General features: G+C 39.2%; 2 protein-coding genes across 2 annotated transcripts in view; one reads left to right on the top strand and one right to left on the bottom strand.

The window, feature by feature from the left end:
- Nop60B (dyskerin pseudouridine synthase 1 Nop60B) overlaps nt 1–4,567 on the bottom strand; it is a 47,539-nt gene extending 42,972 nt beyond the window's left edge. The window contains exon 1 of the mRNA XM_089090034.1: nt 4,498–4,567. Coding sequence (XP_088946160.1) covers nt 4,498–4,510 — 13 coding nt within the window. The 5' untranslated portion in view covers nt 4,511–4,567. The remainder of the gene's footprint in view (nt 1–4,497) is intronic.
- Nucleotides 4,568–4,653: 86 nt separating this feature from the next.
- The window catches only part of Mms19 (MMS19 nucleotide excision repair protein), a 137,049-nt gene continuing 126,973 nt past the window's right edge, over nt 4,654–14,729 (top strand). The window contains exon 1 of the mRNA XM_089090032.1: nt 4,654–4,721. Coding sequence (XP_088946158.1) covers nt 4,697–4,721 — 25 coding nt within the window. The 5' untranslated portion in view covers nt 4,654–4,696. The remainder of the gene's footprint in view (nt 4,722–14,729) is intronic.

The following is a 14,729-nucleotide window of genomic DNA, read 5'->3' as shown; positions in this document are numbered from 1 at the left end:
AAAGTTTTGCCTTCAAACAACGATGCCAATCTTTGTCAAAAGCCTTTGCAAAGTCTAATAGAATCATATCAGCAGGGATACCCTGGTCTAGCAGTTTGGTGAAACATTCATATGCGTCAATAAGATTTGTCTCGACCAAGCGTCCAGATCTGAATCCATATTGGCTATCGGTAAGTAGTTTGTTGTCAATCAGGTGTTTCATAACAGCGGTGTTTGCAATTCCTTTGAGGATTTTACTGACTGTCGAGGTGATGCTAATTGGCAGCAGAGTTCCTACTACCACCCTTGTAAACTGGCGTAATATTTGCATTTCTCCAATCTTGAGGGACTTGTTTTGTGTCAAGAGACTTCTGGAACAGTTTCGCTAAGGGGAGGGCAAGCTCCGCATGAGCCTCTTTCAAAGTTCGAGGGTGAACCCCATCAGGACCAACTGACTTATTCGGGTTCAATCTTTTGAGCTGTGATTCAACATCCAAAGTGCCGACAGTAATAATTTGCATTGGTTTCTGAATATCATATTCCAGAATTTGTGGCAAATGGTCATTATCTGGAGGTGTAAAAACTGACTTGAACTGCTGGTTCAGAGCTTCAGCTATATCTCCAGGGTTGCTTATGGTATTCCCATTAACTGAGAGTTCGGTTATTGCATGTTTTCCGGGCTTTCGAGTGGAGGGATACTTCAAAATTTTCTTCGGCTTTGTTTTTGATGCTGAGGCTAAAGCCTCCTCATTCTTTCTAGTGACTTCTATTGTAAGGCAGCGGACTTTGCTTTGTATTTGTTTGTATTTGTCATGATTAGCCTGCATTGGGACGTCCTTGTACCTTCTCCAAAACTTCTTTTTCTTCCGTACTGCTAGCTTGATTTCTCGTGTGATGAAAGGGAGCATTCTTGGTCTTTGTTTCCAAGTGGTTGTCGTGTGTTTTGCAATTGTCTCACTGAGGACCCTTTTCATCTCAAGCCAAGCTCCCTGTACATTATTCATTTTGACAAAAGACCAATCTTGGTTAGCCAAATCTTGCCTGACCTTGTTGTAATTTGTAAAAACATGCTTTCTAAAATTGTCTTATTATGGGTACAGCTTTAGTTGACAAGTTATGACTCTATGGTTGCTTGCCCCAAAAGGTGTCTCTGAGTCTATACTTTGGATTGCCTCCTCATCTTTGACAAATAGGAGATCTAAGAGAGAAGGGTTCTGGCCCTCTCTGTACCTAGTTGGGAAATTGATTGTCTGGTACAATGAATGTTCTAGTAGGCATTTGAGGAGTGTGCAAATCTGGTCATTGTTATCTCCTGTAGCAGCATAACCACTAATCCATTGGATCTAAGGCAGGTTGAAGTCTCCAACAATTACAATATTATGGCAAGGATGACTCATCACCAAACTTATTGCACTAAGTGTAGCTTAGTATCTACAATAAAATGGCCAAATACTTCTACAGATTTTTTCCTAGCCCATGGTGGTGCCTGTGCATGGCCCAGGATACTTCTGAGCATGAATGCACCAGAATACTTTAGGCAAGCTTTTTTCAGTGGCAATCTCTGTGTCTCATACTTTTTAAAATACATTAAAATATGCCTAACATCCTTGTCTACATTGCAGACCTCACATAAAGGAGAGTCTACTGACTTTCATTTAAATAATACACTCCTAATTCAAGCATGGCCTGTTCTGAGCCTGAATATACTGATAGCCAGGTGTCTGACTGGGTGACATGTATCAGGAGGTGGGGTACCATAATCATACAAATCAAGGATCTGGTTCTGAGACCTTTGACCAAAAACATCTTTCTCCTTCTCCTTTAGCAACTTATCATAATAACATAAAAAATCATTCACTGAATACTGACATACTAAATTCTCCCCATACCTAGCACCCCATTTTGCCTGCTTATTTCCCCTAATTCCAACATGTGCTGGTACCCATGTTGCTACAATCTCATACTTGGCTGTCACCAGTTTTAGCAGTATCTTTTCTAAAAGCAGCACTGATTTTTTTGCTGGCCTATCACCATGCATCAAATAATTCACCACTGAAAGTGAGTCACTACATATCAAATATTTTCCTACTGGCAAAACACTTGCTATAAATTCAAATGCTTTCAATAGTGCATACAACTCAAGTGAAAATATTGACAACTTCTCTGTTACTTGAAAAGACAGTGCATGACTGAGCCCAAGGACCACAACCGCAGCCCCACCCCCAGTGGCAAAGCATGATCCATCAGTGAATACCATTCTATGTCCAGTCTGGATCCACTGGTCTACCCATTCATGCCACCTAGCTCTTGCCATCTCTGGTGGTTCCTCTGGGTTACCCCTTGAGAATGGGGGTAGTGCTATATTTGACTTTATACCTGTACTAGAAGCTGAACCTATCTCATCAATAGCATCAGGAGTTGGGATAGGAGCAGGTATGCTTCAGAGATGTGTTTCACCATTTGACAGTATGGTGGAATTGATCTTGGTTGGAAACATTGGTTCTGATCATATGTTTCAATAAGTTCTTTGTAATTAATGTCATTTGGGATCAACATCTTCCATGTAAAATATTATGCTTCTAATTTCTTCATTTTAGTTTCTAATGTTGTCAGTTCTAGTTCACAGTATATTGCAGGTAGGGGGGTTGATTTTAGGCATTCAAGAGTTTTCCTCAGTATGCAATGCAGTGCTGTATCCAGTTTTTCCCGGAGCTAGGCCGGTGCCTCTTGGTATAGGAGTCAGCCATAATCCAGCTTTCTTATTACAACTGTTCGCACAAGCTGGGTGGCAAAAGAGGAATGGGCTCCTCTGTTAGATAAGCAAATAGCATTGACAAAGTTGGCTCTGCTCTTGAGGTTTCCAATTAAATAATTCACATGGTGAGTCCATGAGAGTGAAGTGTCAGAAGTCACCCCAAGGTAGCAGAACTTTTCAACTGCTGGGACAGTGGTGCCATTGATTGAGAGCCTTGGCATTGAATGATCCTTTGTCCTTGTGAAGAGGAGCACTGCTGACTTATGGAGACTTACATGGAGAGAATTCCATGTTGTTGACAGTTGCCCATAAACTAAGATAATCAAGACCCTTCTGGACAGCAGCTTGCAGGACATAGGGTAAAAGACCTCTTTTGGGAAAGACCACTTTTCTTTGGCATTTTGGAAAAATAGCAATGGGTTTTTGGACTGCCCCTTTTTTACTACAGTAGCCTATGACACAATGCAAGTGAAGACCCAATGATCTCTCACTAGAGCCAGCCCAGTGGGAGTAATTTGTCATCATAAATCCAATGTGTGGTCTCTGCTTTGACAAGCAAGTGAAATGAAAAAAATATACATTTAATAGGCTATTTGTGATTTATAGAATAAAAATCAAGAAATAAAAGCTGGATTTTTAGAATCAGAAGACAATCAGATTTCTATTAATATTTGAATTAAACTGAAACACTAAAAAGATATTTACATCAAAATAGGATAATTGGCAGCCTATTTCCAAAAAGAGGTCTTTCTAGGTAAGTCAATAAACTAATCATTTTCAGTGAATGATCTTAAATAATTTTAATAATAACCATGTTGTTGCATAGGCCTCACTTGGATTTTTAGCTATTCATTGGCCTATACAAACCTTTTCAACTCTAATTTGATAACAAGATATGAGGTTTTAAGTTTTACATAATTTTGCTCAATTGGATACTGGTCTTTTACCCTACTTAGGCTATCTCTTGATGTTGCAACAAGTGCAATATCATCAGCATACAAATACAAATTGCATCCCAGAATATATTCAAAACTAATATTACTGCAATAAATAAGGAAGAGGAGTGGGCTTAGTACCCCCCCTTGAGGTACTCCTGCATCTGGCTTAGTTCTTGATGGAGATTCACTCTCCCCCATAGGCCTATGGATCTCCAGTTCCTGGCTTCTCAAGTAATATTCTATCCACATCCTCAGTTCTAGGCAGATTTGGAGAGACTGTAACTTTACCATCAGGTTATCCACACTAACCCTATCAAAAGCAGCCCTCATATCCAAGAAGGCTGCTAGTGTCTCCTTACCCTGCTTCAAACCAGATTTTATCTGATGTTCTAACCTTAGAAGTGCATCTGTGGTTCCTCTATTAGGGAGAAAACAAAATTATTCATGTTGGATTGAATTTGGTAGTTCTGGAAGGATTCTTAACTTAACAAGGTGTTCCATAAGTTTGCAAAGGCATGATGTGAGGGCTAAGCCTAGGTCTGTAGGAGGCTGGAAGTTTTGGATCCTGTGGCCTTCTTCCACTGCTTTGAGACTATTGATGTTGCTGCAGACTTGTTGAACAAAGCTGTAATGATCTCTACTGTTTTGAGGCTAAAGTTACTTAACATTTGATTGTGTATCAAGTCAGGTCCCATTGCACCTGATTTCAGTCTCTTAGTTTGCTGAATAGCTTCTGAGGCAGTAAAAGGCTCAAAAGGTATGCTGTATTTGGTAGAGTGGGTCTTTTCAAAACTTAATTTTCATTATAAAAAAATTCATTCTTACCTGTGGGTTCCATTTCAAGTAAAAAAATAAAAACTTGTTCTGTGAAGCAACTATTTACCCACGTGTTAAAATTGCGGCAAGTTCTTCTAAGAAAGTTGAAAAAATTTGAATCTATGAATTTTTATAGGTGGTGTATTAGGCATTAAATCTGAATTTGAAAAACGAGACTTGGTCAGAAGATTAGAGTTTCTTACAAAAGATGGGAGATAAACAAATTAGATCTGGTAATATATAGCCTTTTAAACATGAAAAATCTGACAACTCAAAAATAGTACATTTAATATCGAGATTATGACAACTATTTGCCATAGGTCAGAGTTTGCTAGTTTTGCTGCTTGTGAGCTACAGGCCTAGGAAAACTTTGCCTGCTAACTAAAGTTAGATGCTTTAATACTGGGAAATTCTGTTGCCTTGTACAAGCCCAGTTAAGTAAATCTAACCAATTCCTCAGGTTTATTTAGTGTACATTTATTACAATAATGCTGAATAGTATACATTTATTACAAGAATGCTGAATAGGCTAGTAAAGAAACTAGGCCTAGGCTAAATGTAGGTACCCCCTTCTATGTCCTCAACTTGAGTTTGTAATGGTTGTAGCATCTTTAAAGTACAATATTGATGCTAGGACCCTAGAGTGTGTGCAGAGAAGGGCAACAAACCTAGTATCCAGCCTGCAACATGATCTGTATCAACAGCATGTACAACACAGCATGGCTCATTTGGTTAGAAATTCCTCTCATACCAACCTTTCCCCCAAACACATCCAATAAAAATTTGAGATAGCCATTGTGTTCACATAATTGAAAGTTCTGGAAATCAGGTCTTTGAGAATTACAACCCTTTCCCCCTCCCTACAGCCACCAGGGCAAGGGTTGTAAGTTATTCCCTGGGGGCATATAAGTTTTTATAGAAAGTATTGTCATAGAAACTTCAAAAAGGGCTCATTCAATTGGAAATGGCTAGTGTCCTTTTTAATAGTCAAACATGATTGGAGAGCCACTAACGCCCCTTCCATGCTCACCATTTCCCCAAACATATCCAGTCAAAATTATGAGATAGCCATTCTGTTCAACATGATTGAAAGGTCTAGAAATTATATCTTTGATCTGGACACTCCTCTCATAGTCTTCAGGGCAAGGGTTGTAAGTTATGCCCTGGGGCATACTGTATAAGGTTTTTATTGAAAGTATTGTTATAACAACCTGAAAAAGGGCTCATTCAATTGGAAATTCAAAGGGCTAGTGCCTTTTTTAATAGTTGAAAGTAATTGGAAAGCAGCTAACCCCCCTCTCATGCCCACCATTCACCCAAACATTTTTGGGGGACTTTGTATTGTTTTTTTTTTCATACCATGACACTTTGTATCAAAGGAGTTGTCATAAAAGCTTTGAAAAGGGCTCATTCAATTGGAAATTGAAATGGCTAGTGGCCTATTTAATAGTCAAAAGCTATTGGAAGGCAACTAACACCCCTTCCATGCCCACCATTTTCCAAACAGATCTAATCAAAATTTTGAGATAGCCATTTTGTCCAGTGTAGTTGATTTCAAGATAGAAATTATGGTTTTGGGGAGGATATTCCCCTAACAGTCCTCAGGGCAAGGGTTGTAAGTTATGTCTTGGGGGCATTAAGGTTTTTTATAGAAAGCTTTCTCATAGAAACTTAAAAAAAAACTCATTTGATTGGAAATTCAAAGGGCTAGTGCCCTTTTTAATAGTCGAAAGTGATTGTAGGGCAACTAACCCCCCTCTCACGCCCACCTTTTCCCCCAACACATCCAATCAAAATGTTGAGACAGCCATTTTGTTCAACATAGTTGAAAGTTCTGAAAATTAGGTCTTTCAGGATGACAACACCCAAAGCCCTCAGGGCAAGGATTGTAAGTTATGCCCCTGGGGCATATAAGGTTTTTATAGAAACTTCAAAAAGGGCTCATTTGTTTGGAAATTAAAATGGCTAGTGCCCTTTTTAATAGTCAAAAGTGATTGGAAGGCAACTAACAACCCTTCCATGCCCACCATTTATCCAGACATATCCAATCAATATTTGAGATAGCCATTTTATTCGAAGTAGTTGAAAGGTCTGGAGATTATATCTTTGAGGATGACACTTCCCCCACAAGCCTCAGGGTAAGGGTTGTAAGTTATGCCCTGGGGGCATATAAGGTTTTCATTGAAAGCTTTGTTGTAGAAACTTGAAAAAGGACTCATTCAATTAGAAATTCAAAGGGCTAGTGCTCTTTTTAATAGTCAAAAGTGATTGGAGGGCAACTGACCCCCCCCCTCTCATGGCAACCTTTTCCCCAAACATATCCATCAAAATTTTTAGATAGCCATTTTGTTTAACGTAGTTAAAAGTTTTAGAAATTAGGTCTTTGAGGATGATAACCTCCTCAGAGCCCTCAGGGTAAGGGTTTTAACTTATGACCTGGGAGCATATAAGGTTTTTATAGATAGTTTTTTTTTATAGAAAGCATTGTCATAGAAACTTCAAAAAGGGCTGATTTGATTGGTGATTGAAATGGCTGGTGCTCTTTTTGATATTCAAAAGTTATATGAGGGCAAGTAACCTCCCTCTCAAGCCCACCATTTTCCCAAACACATCCGATCAACATTTTGAGATAGCCATTTTGTTAAACGTAGTTGAAAGGTCTGGAAATTATGTCTTTAAGGATGACACTCCCCCCCCCCACAGCCCCCAGGGCAGTGGTTGTAAGTTTTGCCCTGGGGGCATAAAAGGTTTTTATAGAAAGCCCTGTCATAGAAACTTCAAAAAGGGCTCATTGAGTTTGAAACTTAAAGGGCTGGTGCCCTTTTTAATAGTAAAAAGTGATTGGATGGCAACTAACCCCCCTCTCATGCCCACCATTTCCCCAAACACATCCAATCAAAATTTTGAGATAGCCATTTTGTTAAACAGGTCTTTGAGGATGACAACCCCCTCACTGCCCTTGGAGCAAGGGTTATAAGTTATGCCCTGGGGGCATATAAGGTTTTTTTTATAGAAAGCATTGTTGTAGAAACTTCAAAAAGGGCTCATTCGATTGGAAATTGGAAGGGCTAGTGCCCTTTTTAATAGTCATAAGTGATTGGAGGGCAACTAACCCCCTCTCATGCCCACCATTTCCCCAAACACATTCAATAAAGATTTTGAGATAGCTATTTTGTTCAACATAGTTTAAAGTTCTGGAAATTATATCTTTGAAGTTGACACCCCCCCCCCAGCCCTCAGGGTAAGGGTTGTAAGTTATGCCCTGGGAGCATACAAGGTTTTTCTTGAAAGTTTTGTCGTAGAAACTTCAAAAAGGGCTCATTTGATTGGAAATTAGAAGGGCGTGTGCCGTTATTAACAGGCAAAAGTTATTAGAGGATAATTAACACCACCCTTGCAACCACCATTTTCCCAAACACATTCAATCAAAATTTTGAGATAGCCATTTTATTTATCATAGTTGAAAGTTCCAAGAATTATGTCTTTGAGAATGACACTCCCCCCACAGCTCTCAGGGCAAGGGTTGTAAGTTATGCCCTGGGGGCATATAAGGTTTTTATAGAAAGTATTGTTGTAGAAACTTCAAAAAGGGCTCATTTTGATTGGAAATTGAAGTGGCTAGTGCCCTTTTTAATATAAGAAAGTGATTGGAAGGCAACTATCAACCCTGCCATGCCCACCATTTATCCAGACACATCGAATCAAAATTTGAGATAACCATTTTGTTCAAAGTAGTAGAAAGGTCTGGAGATTATATCTTTGAGGATGACACTTCCCCCACAAGCCTCAGGGTAAGGGTTGTAAGTTATGCCCTGGGGGCATATAAGGTTTTCATTGAAAGCTTTGTTGTAGAAACTTGAAAAAGGACTCATTCAATTAGAAATTCAAAGGGCTAGTGCTCTCTTTCATAGTCAAAAGTGATTATAGGGCAACTAACCCCCCTCTCACGGCAACCTTTTTCCCAAACACATCCATGAAAATTTTTAGATAGCTATTTTGTTTAACGTAGTTAAAAGTTTTAGAAATTAGGTCTTTGAGGATGATAACCTCCTCAGAGCCCTCAGGGTAAGGGTTTTAACTTATGACCTGGGAGCATATAAGGTTTTTATAGATAGTTTTTTTTTTTATAGAAAGCATTGTCATAGAAACTTCAAAAAGGTCTCATTTGATTGGTGATTGAAATGGCTGGTGCTCTTTTTGATATTCAAAAGTTATTTGAGGGCAAGTAACCTCCCTCTCAAGCCCACCATTTCCCAAACACATCCAATCAAAATTTTGAGATAGCCATTTTGTTCAACGTAGTTGAAAGGTCTGGAAATTATGTCTTTAAGGATGACACTCCCCCCACAGCCCCCAGGGCAATGGTTGTAAGTTTTGCCCTGGGGGCATAAAAGGTTTCTTATAGAAAGTGCTCATTGAGTTAGAGACTGAAAGGGCTAGTACCCTTTTTAATAGTCAAAAGTTATTGGAGGTTAAATAACCCCCCTCTTACGCCCACCATTTCCTCAAACGCATCCAATCAAAATTTTGAGATAGCCATTTTGTTCAACAGGTCTTTGAGGATGACAACCCCCTCACAGCCCTCAGGGCAAGGGTTATAAGTTATGCCCTGGGGGCATATAAGGTTTTTTTTCATAGAAAGTATTGTTGTAGAAACTTCAAAAAGGGCTCATTCGATTGGAAATTGAAAGGGCTAGTGCCATTTTTCATAGTCGAAAGTGATTGGAGGGCATCTAAACCCTCTCTCACGCCAACCATTTCCCCAAACACATCCAATTAAAATTTTGAGTTATCTATTTTGTTCAAAGTAGTTAAAAAGTCCCGAAATTATGTTTTGAGGATGACACTCCCCCCACAGCCCTCAGGGCAAGGGTTGGAATTTATGCCCTGGGGGCCTATAAGTTTTTTTTTATAAATAGCATTGTCGTAGAAACTTCAAAAGGGCTCATTCGATTGAATATTGAAAGGGCTAGTGCCCTTTTTGATAGTCGAAAGTGATTGGAGGGCAAGTAACCCCCCTCTCACGCCCACCATTTCCATCAAACAGCTATCCAATCAAAATTTTGAGATATGCCATTTTATTCAACATAGTTGAAAGGTCCGGAAATTATATCTTTGAGTATGACACTCCCCCCCCACAGCCCTCAAGGCAAGGGTTGTAAGTTTTGCCCTGGGGGTATATAAGGTTTTTATAGAAAGTGCTGTCATAGAAAATTCAAAAAGGGCTCATTGAGATGGAAACTGAAAGGGCTAGTGCCGTTTTTAATAGTTGAAAGTGAATGGAGGGCAAGTAACCCCCCTCTCATGTCCACCATTTCCCCTAACACATCCAGTAAAAATTTTGAGATAGCCAATTTGTTCACCGTAGTTGAAAATTCTGGGAATTAGGTCTTTGAGGATAACGACCCCCTCACAGCCCTCAGGGTAAGGGTTATAAGTTATGCCCTGGGGTTATATAAGGTTTTTATAGAAAGTATTGTCATAGAAATTTCAAAAAGGGCTCATTTAATTGGAAATTGAAAGGGTTAGTGCCCTTTTTAATAGTCGGAAGTCATTGGAGGGCAACTAACCCCTCTCTTACGCCCCTCATTTCCCTAAGCAGACCAAGTCAAAATTTTGAGATAGCAATTTTGTTCAACATAGTTGAAAGTTATGGAAATTAGGTCTTCGAGGTTGACAACCCCCCCCCCCAGCCCTCAGGGCAATAGTTGTAAATTATGCCCTAGGAGCATACAAGGTTTTTTATTGAAAACGTCATAAAAACCTGAAAAAGGGCTCATTCGATTGGAAATTCAAAGGGCTAGTGCCCTTTTTAAAATTTGAAAGTAATTGGAAGGCAACTAACCCCCCTCTCACACCCACCATTCCCCCAAACATTTTTTGGGGACTTCGTATCGAATTATTTTTTTTTCATTCCAAGACACTTCGTATCGAAGGAGTTGTCGTAGAAACTTTGAAAACTGCTCATTCGATTGGAAATTGGAATGCCTAGTGCCCTTTTTAATAGTAGAAAGTGATTGGAAGGTAACTAACACCCCTTCCGCGCCCACTGTTTCCCCAAACACATCCAATCCACATTTTGAGATAGCCATTTTGTTCAGCGTAGTTGATTTCCACATAGAAGTTATGTTTTTGAGGATTACATTCCCCCCACAGCCCTCAGGACAAGGGTTGTATGTTTTTACGCCCTGGGGGCATATAAGGTTTTTTATAGAAGTCTTTGTTGTAGAAACTTCAAAAAGGGCTCATTCAATTTCAAAATTCAAAGGGCTAGTGCCATTTTTATTAGTCGAAAGTGATTGGAGGGCAACTAACCCTCCTCTCACGCGCAGCTTTTCCCCAAACACATCCAATCAAAATTTTGAGATATCCAGTTTGTTCAACGTAGTTGAAAGTTCTGGAAATTAGGTCTTTGAGGATGACCCCCCCCCCCCCCCAGCCCTCAGGGCAGGGGTTGTAAGTTATGCCCTGGGGGCGTTTAAGGTTTTTATAGAAAGCGTTGTCATAGAAACTTCAAAAAGGGCCCATTTGATTGGAAATTGAAATGGCTAGTGCCCTTTTAAATACTCGAAAGTGATTGGAAGGCAACTAATACCTCTTCCATGCCCACCGTTTATCCAGGCACATATAATCAAGATTTTGAGATAGCCATTTTGTTCAAAGTAGTTGAAACGTCTGGAAACTATTTTTTTGAGGACGACACTCCCCACACAGTCCCTCAGGGTAAGGGTTGTAATTTATGCCCTGGGGGCTTATAAGGTTTGTATTGAAAGCTTTGTCATAGAAACTTGAAATAGGACTCACTCGATTGGAAATTAAAGGGCTACTGCCCTTTTTAATAGTCAAAAGTGATTGGAAGGCAACTATCCCTCCTCTTATGCCGACCTTTTCCCCAAACACACCCAATCAAAATTTTTAGATAGCCATTTTGTTCAACGTAGTTAAAAGTTTTAGAAATTAGGTCTTTGATGATGACAGCCTCTTCAGAGCCCACAGGGCAAGGGTTGTAAGTTATCCCCTGGGGGCATATAAGGTTTTTATAATAATAATAATAATAATATATTGCGAAAACAGGCTTGCGCCTCTATCTACAAAAATTTAAATAATCAAATGCTTTATCACTATAATGTTTGTCAATTTTGTTCTTAAATGCATTGACTGAATCTGAGTTAACAGTGTCTGATGGTAGTGCATTCCACTCGGAGACAATACGGTTGCTGAATGCCCATCTCCCAACATCTCTTCTGAAACGTTCTTCAGTTAGCTTAAACTCGTGACCTCTCAGGTTATTATTCTTGAATGTTATTATCTCTTCTGGAGGGATGTTGTCGTAGTATCTGTTGCATATTTTGGACACTTCAATAAGATCTCCTCTCAAAAATCGGTATGAGAGGCTTGGGAGCGACAGTTTTTTCAAACGGTCTTGGTATGATAAGTCTCTAAGTGATGGAACGAATTAAGTAGCCCTCCTTTGGATTTTTCTATTGCATTGCTGTCTTTTTGAAAAAAACGGTCTGGTTGTTGTATGACCATATTTGATCATTGGTCTCACTAAAGATTTGAAGAATATAGAAAACAGTGTTGAGTCAGTAAGAAACAAATTTCTTTGAATAAGCCCCACGACTTGTGATGGCTTAGACTTGATTGTTTTGTAGTGTTTTGGGATAGTCATGCCCCTGTCAAGTGTCACTCCAAAATCTTACTCTTCATATTGTCTATCTGTTGTAATTAAAAGAATTAGCACTCAGACATGTGTTTCGGGGCTAGCAGAATATGACTATTTTTTTCTGTATTCACTTCCATGCTCCTTTTTTTCATTCATTCTGCTGTTCTGTTTAAGTGTTGCTGTAGTATTTCTGTATCTTCAAAGCTTGTTATTGCGCAAAAGATTTTTGTGTCATCTACATAAAGCAGTATCTCTGAATCTATGTTATTTGGGAGATCATTTATGTAAATATTGAATAGTAAAGGCCCCAGAACACTACCTGGAACCACTCCACTTGTGACTTTTGTCTCATTGCTGCTAAGATATCCCTCCAGTTTCACTCGCTGAGATCTTCCTTTCAGAAAGTTGAGAACCCACTTTAGAATAGCATCGCCAACACCGATAGACTGTAGTTTTCAAAGAAGTTGACTTTGTGAGACTTTATCAAAAGCTTTTCTGAGATCTAAATATAAAATGTCTATCTGCATCCCACTATCCATATATTTTCTCCAGGTGTTTGTAGCAACAAGTAGCTGGCTTTCTGCTGATCTTTTCTTGAGGAATCCAAACTGTGCGAGTGAAATGAGGCTCCTTTCGAGTAGGTACTGTAATATATTATCGTGAAGTAAAGATTCTAGTATTTTGCATGTGATACAGGTTAAACTGATAGGTCTGTAATTAATTGGATCTGATTTGCTTCCATTTTTGAAGAGGGGTATCACTGTTGCTTGCTTCCATGTATCAGGCAGGTTCCCTGTTTGTAGCAACTTGACAAAAATGTAGTGCAATGGCGCTGCAATTTCTTGTGCCAGCACTTTAAGCACTCTAGGATGTAGGCCATCTGGACCTTCTGATTTGTAAGGGTTTAGATTTTTCATTTTTTTGTAGACCATTTGTATTGTCAGTTCTATTTCTTCAAATTTGCCTGCGTCTAGTGGCTGACATTCTACTTGACTTTCATCTTTGTCCCTCTCTGTTGTGAAAACAGTGGAAAACTGCTGATTTAGTAGGTTGGCTTTAGCTATTGGGTCACTGATTGTTAAATTTGTTGCTGAGTTTCTAAGATCGGGAATAACCGGCTGTTCTTTTCTTTTTGAGTTAACGAAGTTCCAAAACGCCTTGGGGTTGATCTTTGAGTTTTCGGCTACTTTCCTCTCCTTTTCGCTTGATTCTTGTCTAGTGGCTTTCCTGACTTTGTTGGCAATTCTGCGATAATTTCTACGATTACTTTCGGTATCAGTCTGCTTGAGCGTCTCCCAGGCTTGCCGCTTGGTTTTTATTAGGTCAAGGTCTCGTTTTAGAGGCGGTCGTTTAAATATTTTTACAATTTGTTCATAATTCTTTGTGAGGTATATTATTAAGGATACAAACATTATGTACATGCCAACTACTATATATGTGTTATTTATTATTTAAGTCCAGTTGAAAACTTCTAGCTCCGTTCGCATGGTATTGTAATCACCTTTTGAATACATCCACCTCTTTTTTTCTCATAGTTTCGCAACTTATAATCACCTCTAAGTAAATTGTAGCGTGGTCCGATTTTCCAACAGGAGGACCTATAGTAAGTTCTTTTATTAGTTCCGTATTACTGCATAGGACTAGGTCCAGTAGTGTTGGCTTGTCGCTTCCTCGGATTCTTGTTTGTTTTTTAATAAGCTGTTCTAGGTAATTATCGTTCACTGTCTTCAGAAATTCCCTCTGTGAGGGTGACCCGCTATGCTCTAGGACGTGTGGCAGGTCCCAATCTATGTTAGGGTAATTGAAATCTCCAATTATGAGAGTTGGTTCTGTTAATCTTTGACATATAGCGTGAATATCTTTAAAGAGTACTTTGTCATTCACGGCTGTGCTATTTGGACTTCTATATATTGCAGCCAAATTTAGAGTTGCTTGGTTTGTGTTTGATATCTGAAGCCAAAAAATTTACTGTCCATTTGTTTTTGATGACACTTTCTGGATTGATAAATTGTCTAAGACGTAGCAAATAATTCCCCGACCTTCTTCTTGATCTATGTTCAAGGTGTAGCTTTTGTAGCCGTTGATGGCCAACTCTGATAAAGTTGGGAGATATCGACAGTGTTTAAGCTTAGCTTCGACCACTGCTACTATGTCTGGGTTCTTTGCCGCCATTTCTACTTTTAATTCTGATAATTTGTTTGGTAGTGAATCAGCATTTAAATGTAGTATCTTTAGTGTTTTTACTTTAGTAGCTTTTTTGTTAAGCTTGAAGGATGGTGGCATTTGTTTGGCTTTGGTTATTCTACTTCATATTTGTCGTTGTTCTTCGTTGGAGTCTTTACCTCGCTTCCAATGGCTCTGCATCTCCATTTGACGATCGCACTGGGTGCGGGTATTTCTCTTCTCTTGTCTCTTCATGGCGAGCATTTGTCTCTGTATGGGCGTGAGATCTGGGTTTATATATACTTTGGTACGAGTTTCTTCATTTGATGATTTTCTTAGATTTGGAGCGGTCTTCAGGATTGTTTGCCTTTTCATCTCAAGCTCTTGTGATTTTTTTAGCTTAACTAACAAA

Source organism: Artemia sp. Qi Xiang Cuo, chromosome 6 (genome assembly GCF_049724085.1).
Source record: "Artemia sp. Qi Xiang Cuo chromosome 6, ASM4972408v1, whole genome shotgun sequence".
Taxonomy (NCBI): domain Eukaryota; kingdom Metazoa; phylum Arthropoda; class Branchiopoda; order Anostraca; family Artemiidae; genus Artemia; species Artemia sp. Qi Xiang Cuo.
This window is presented reverse-complemented; position numbering and strand designations above follow the sequence as displayed.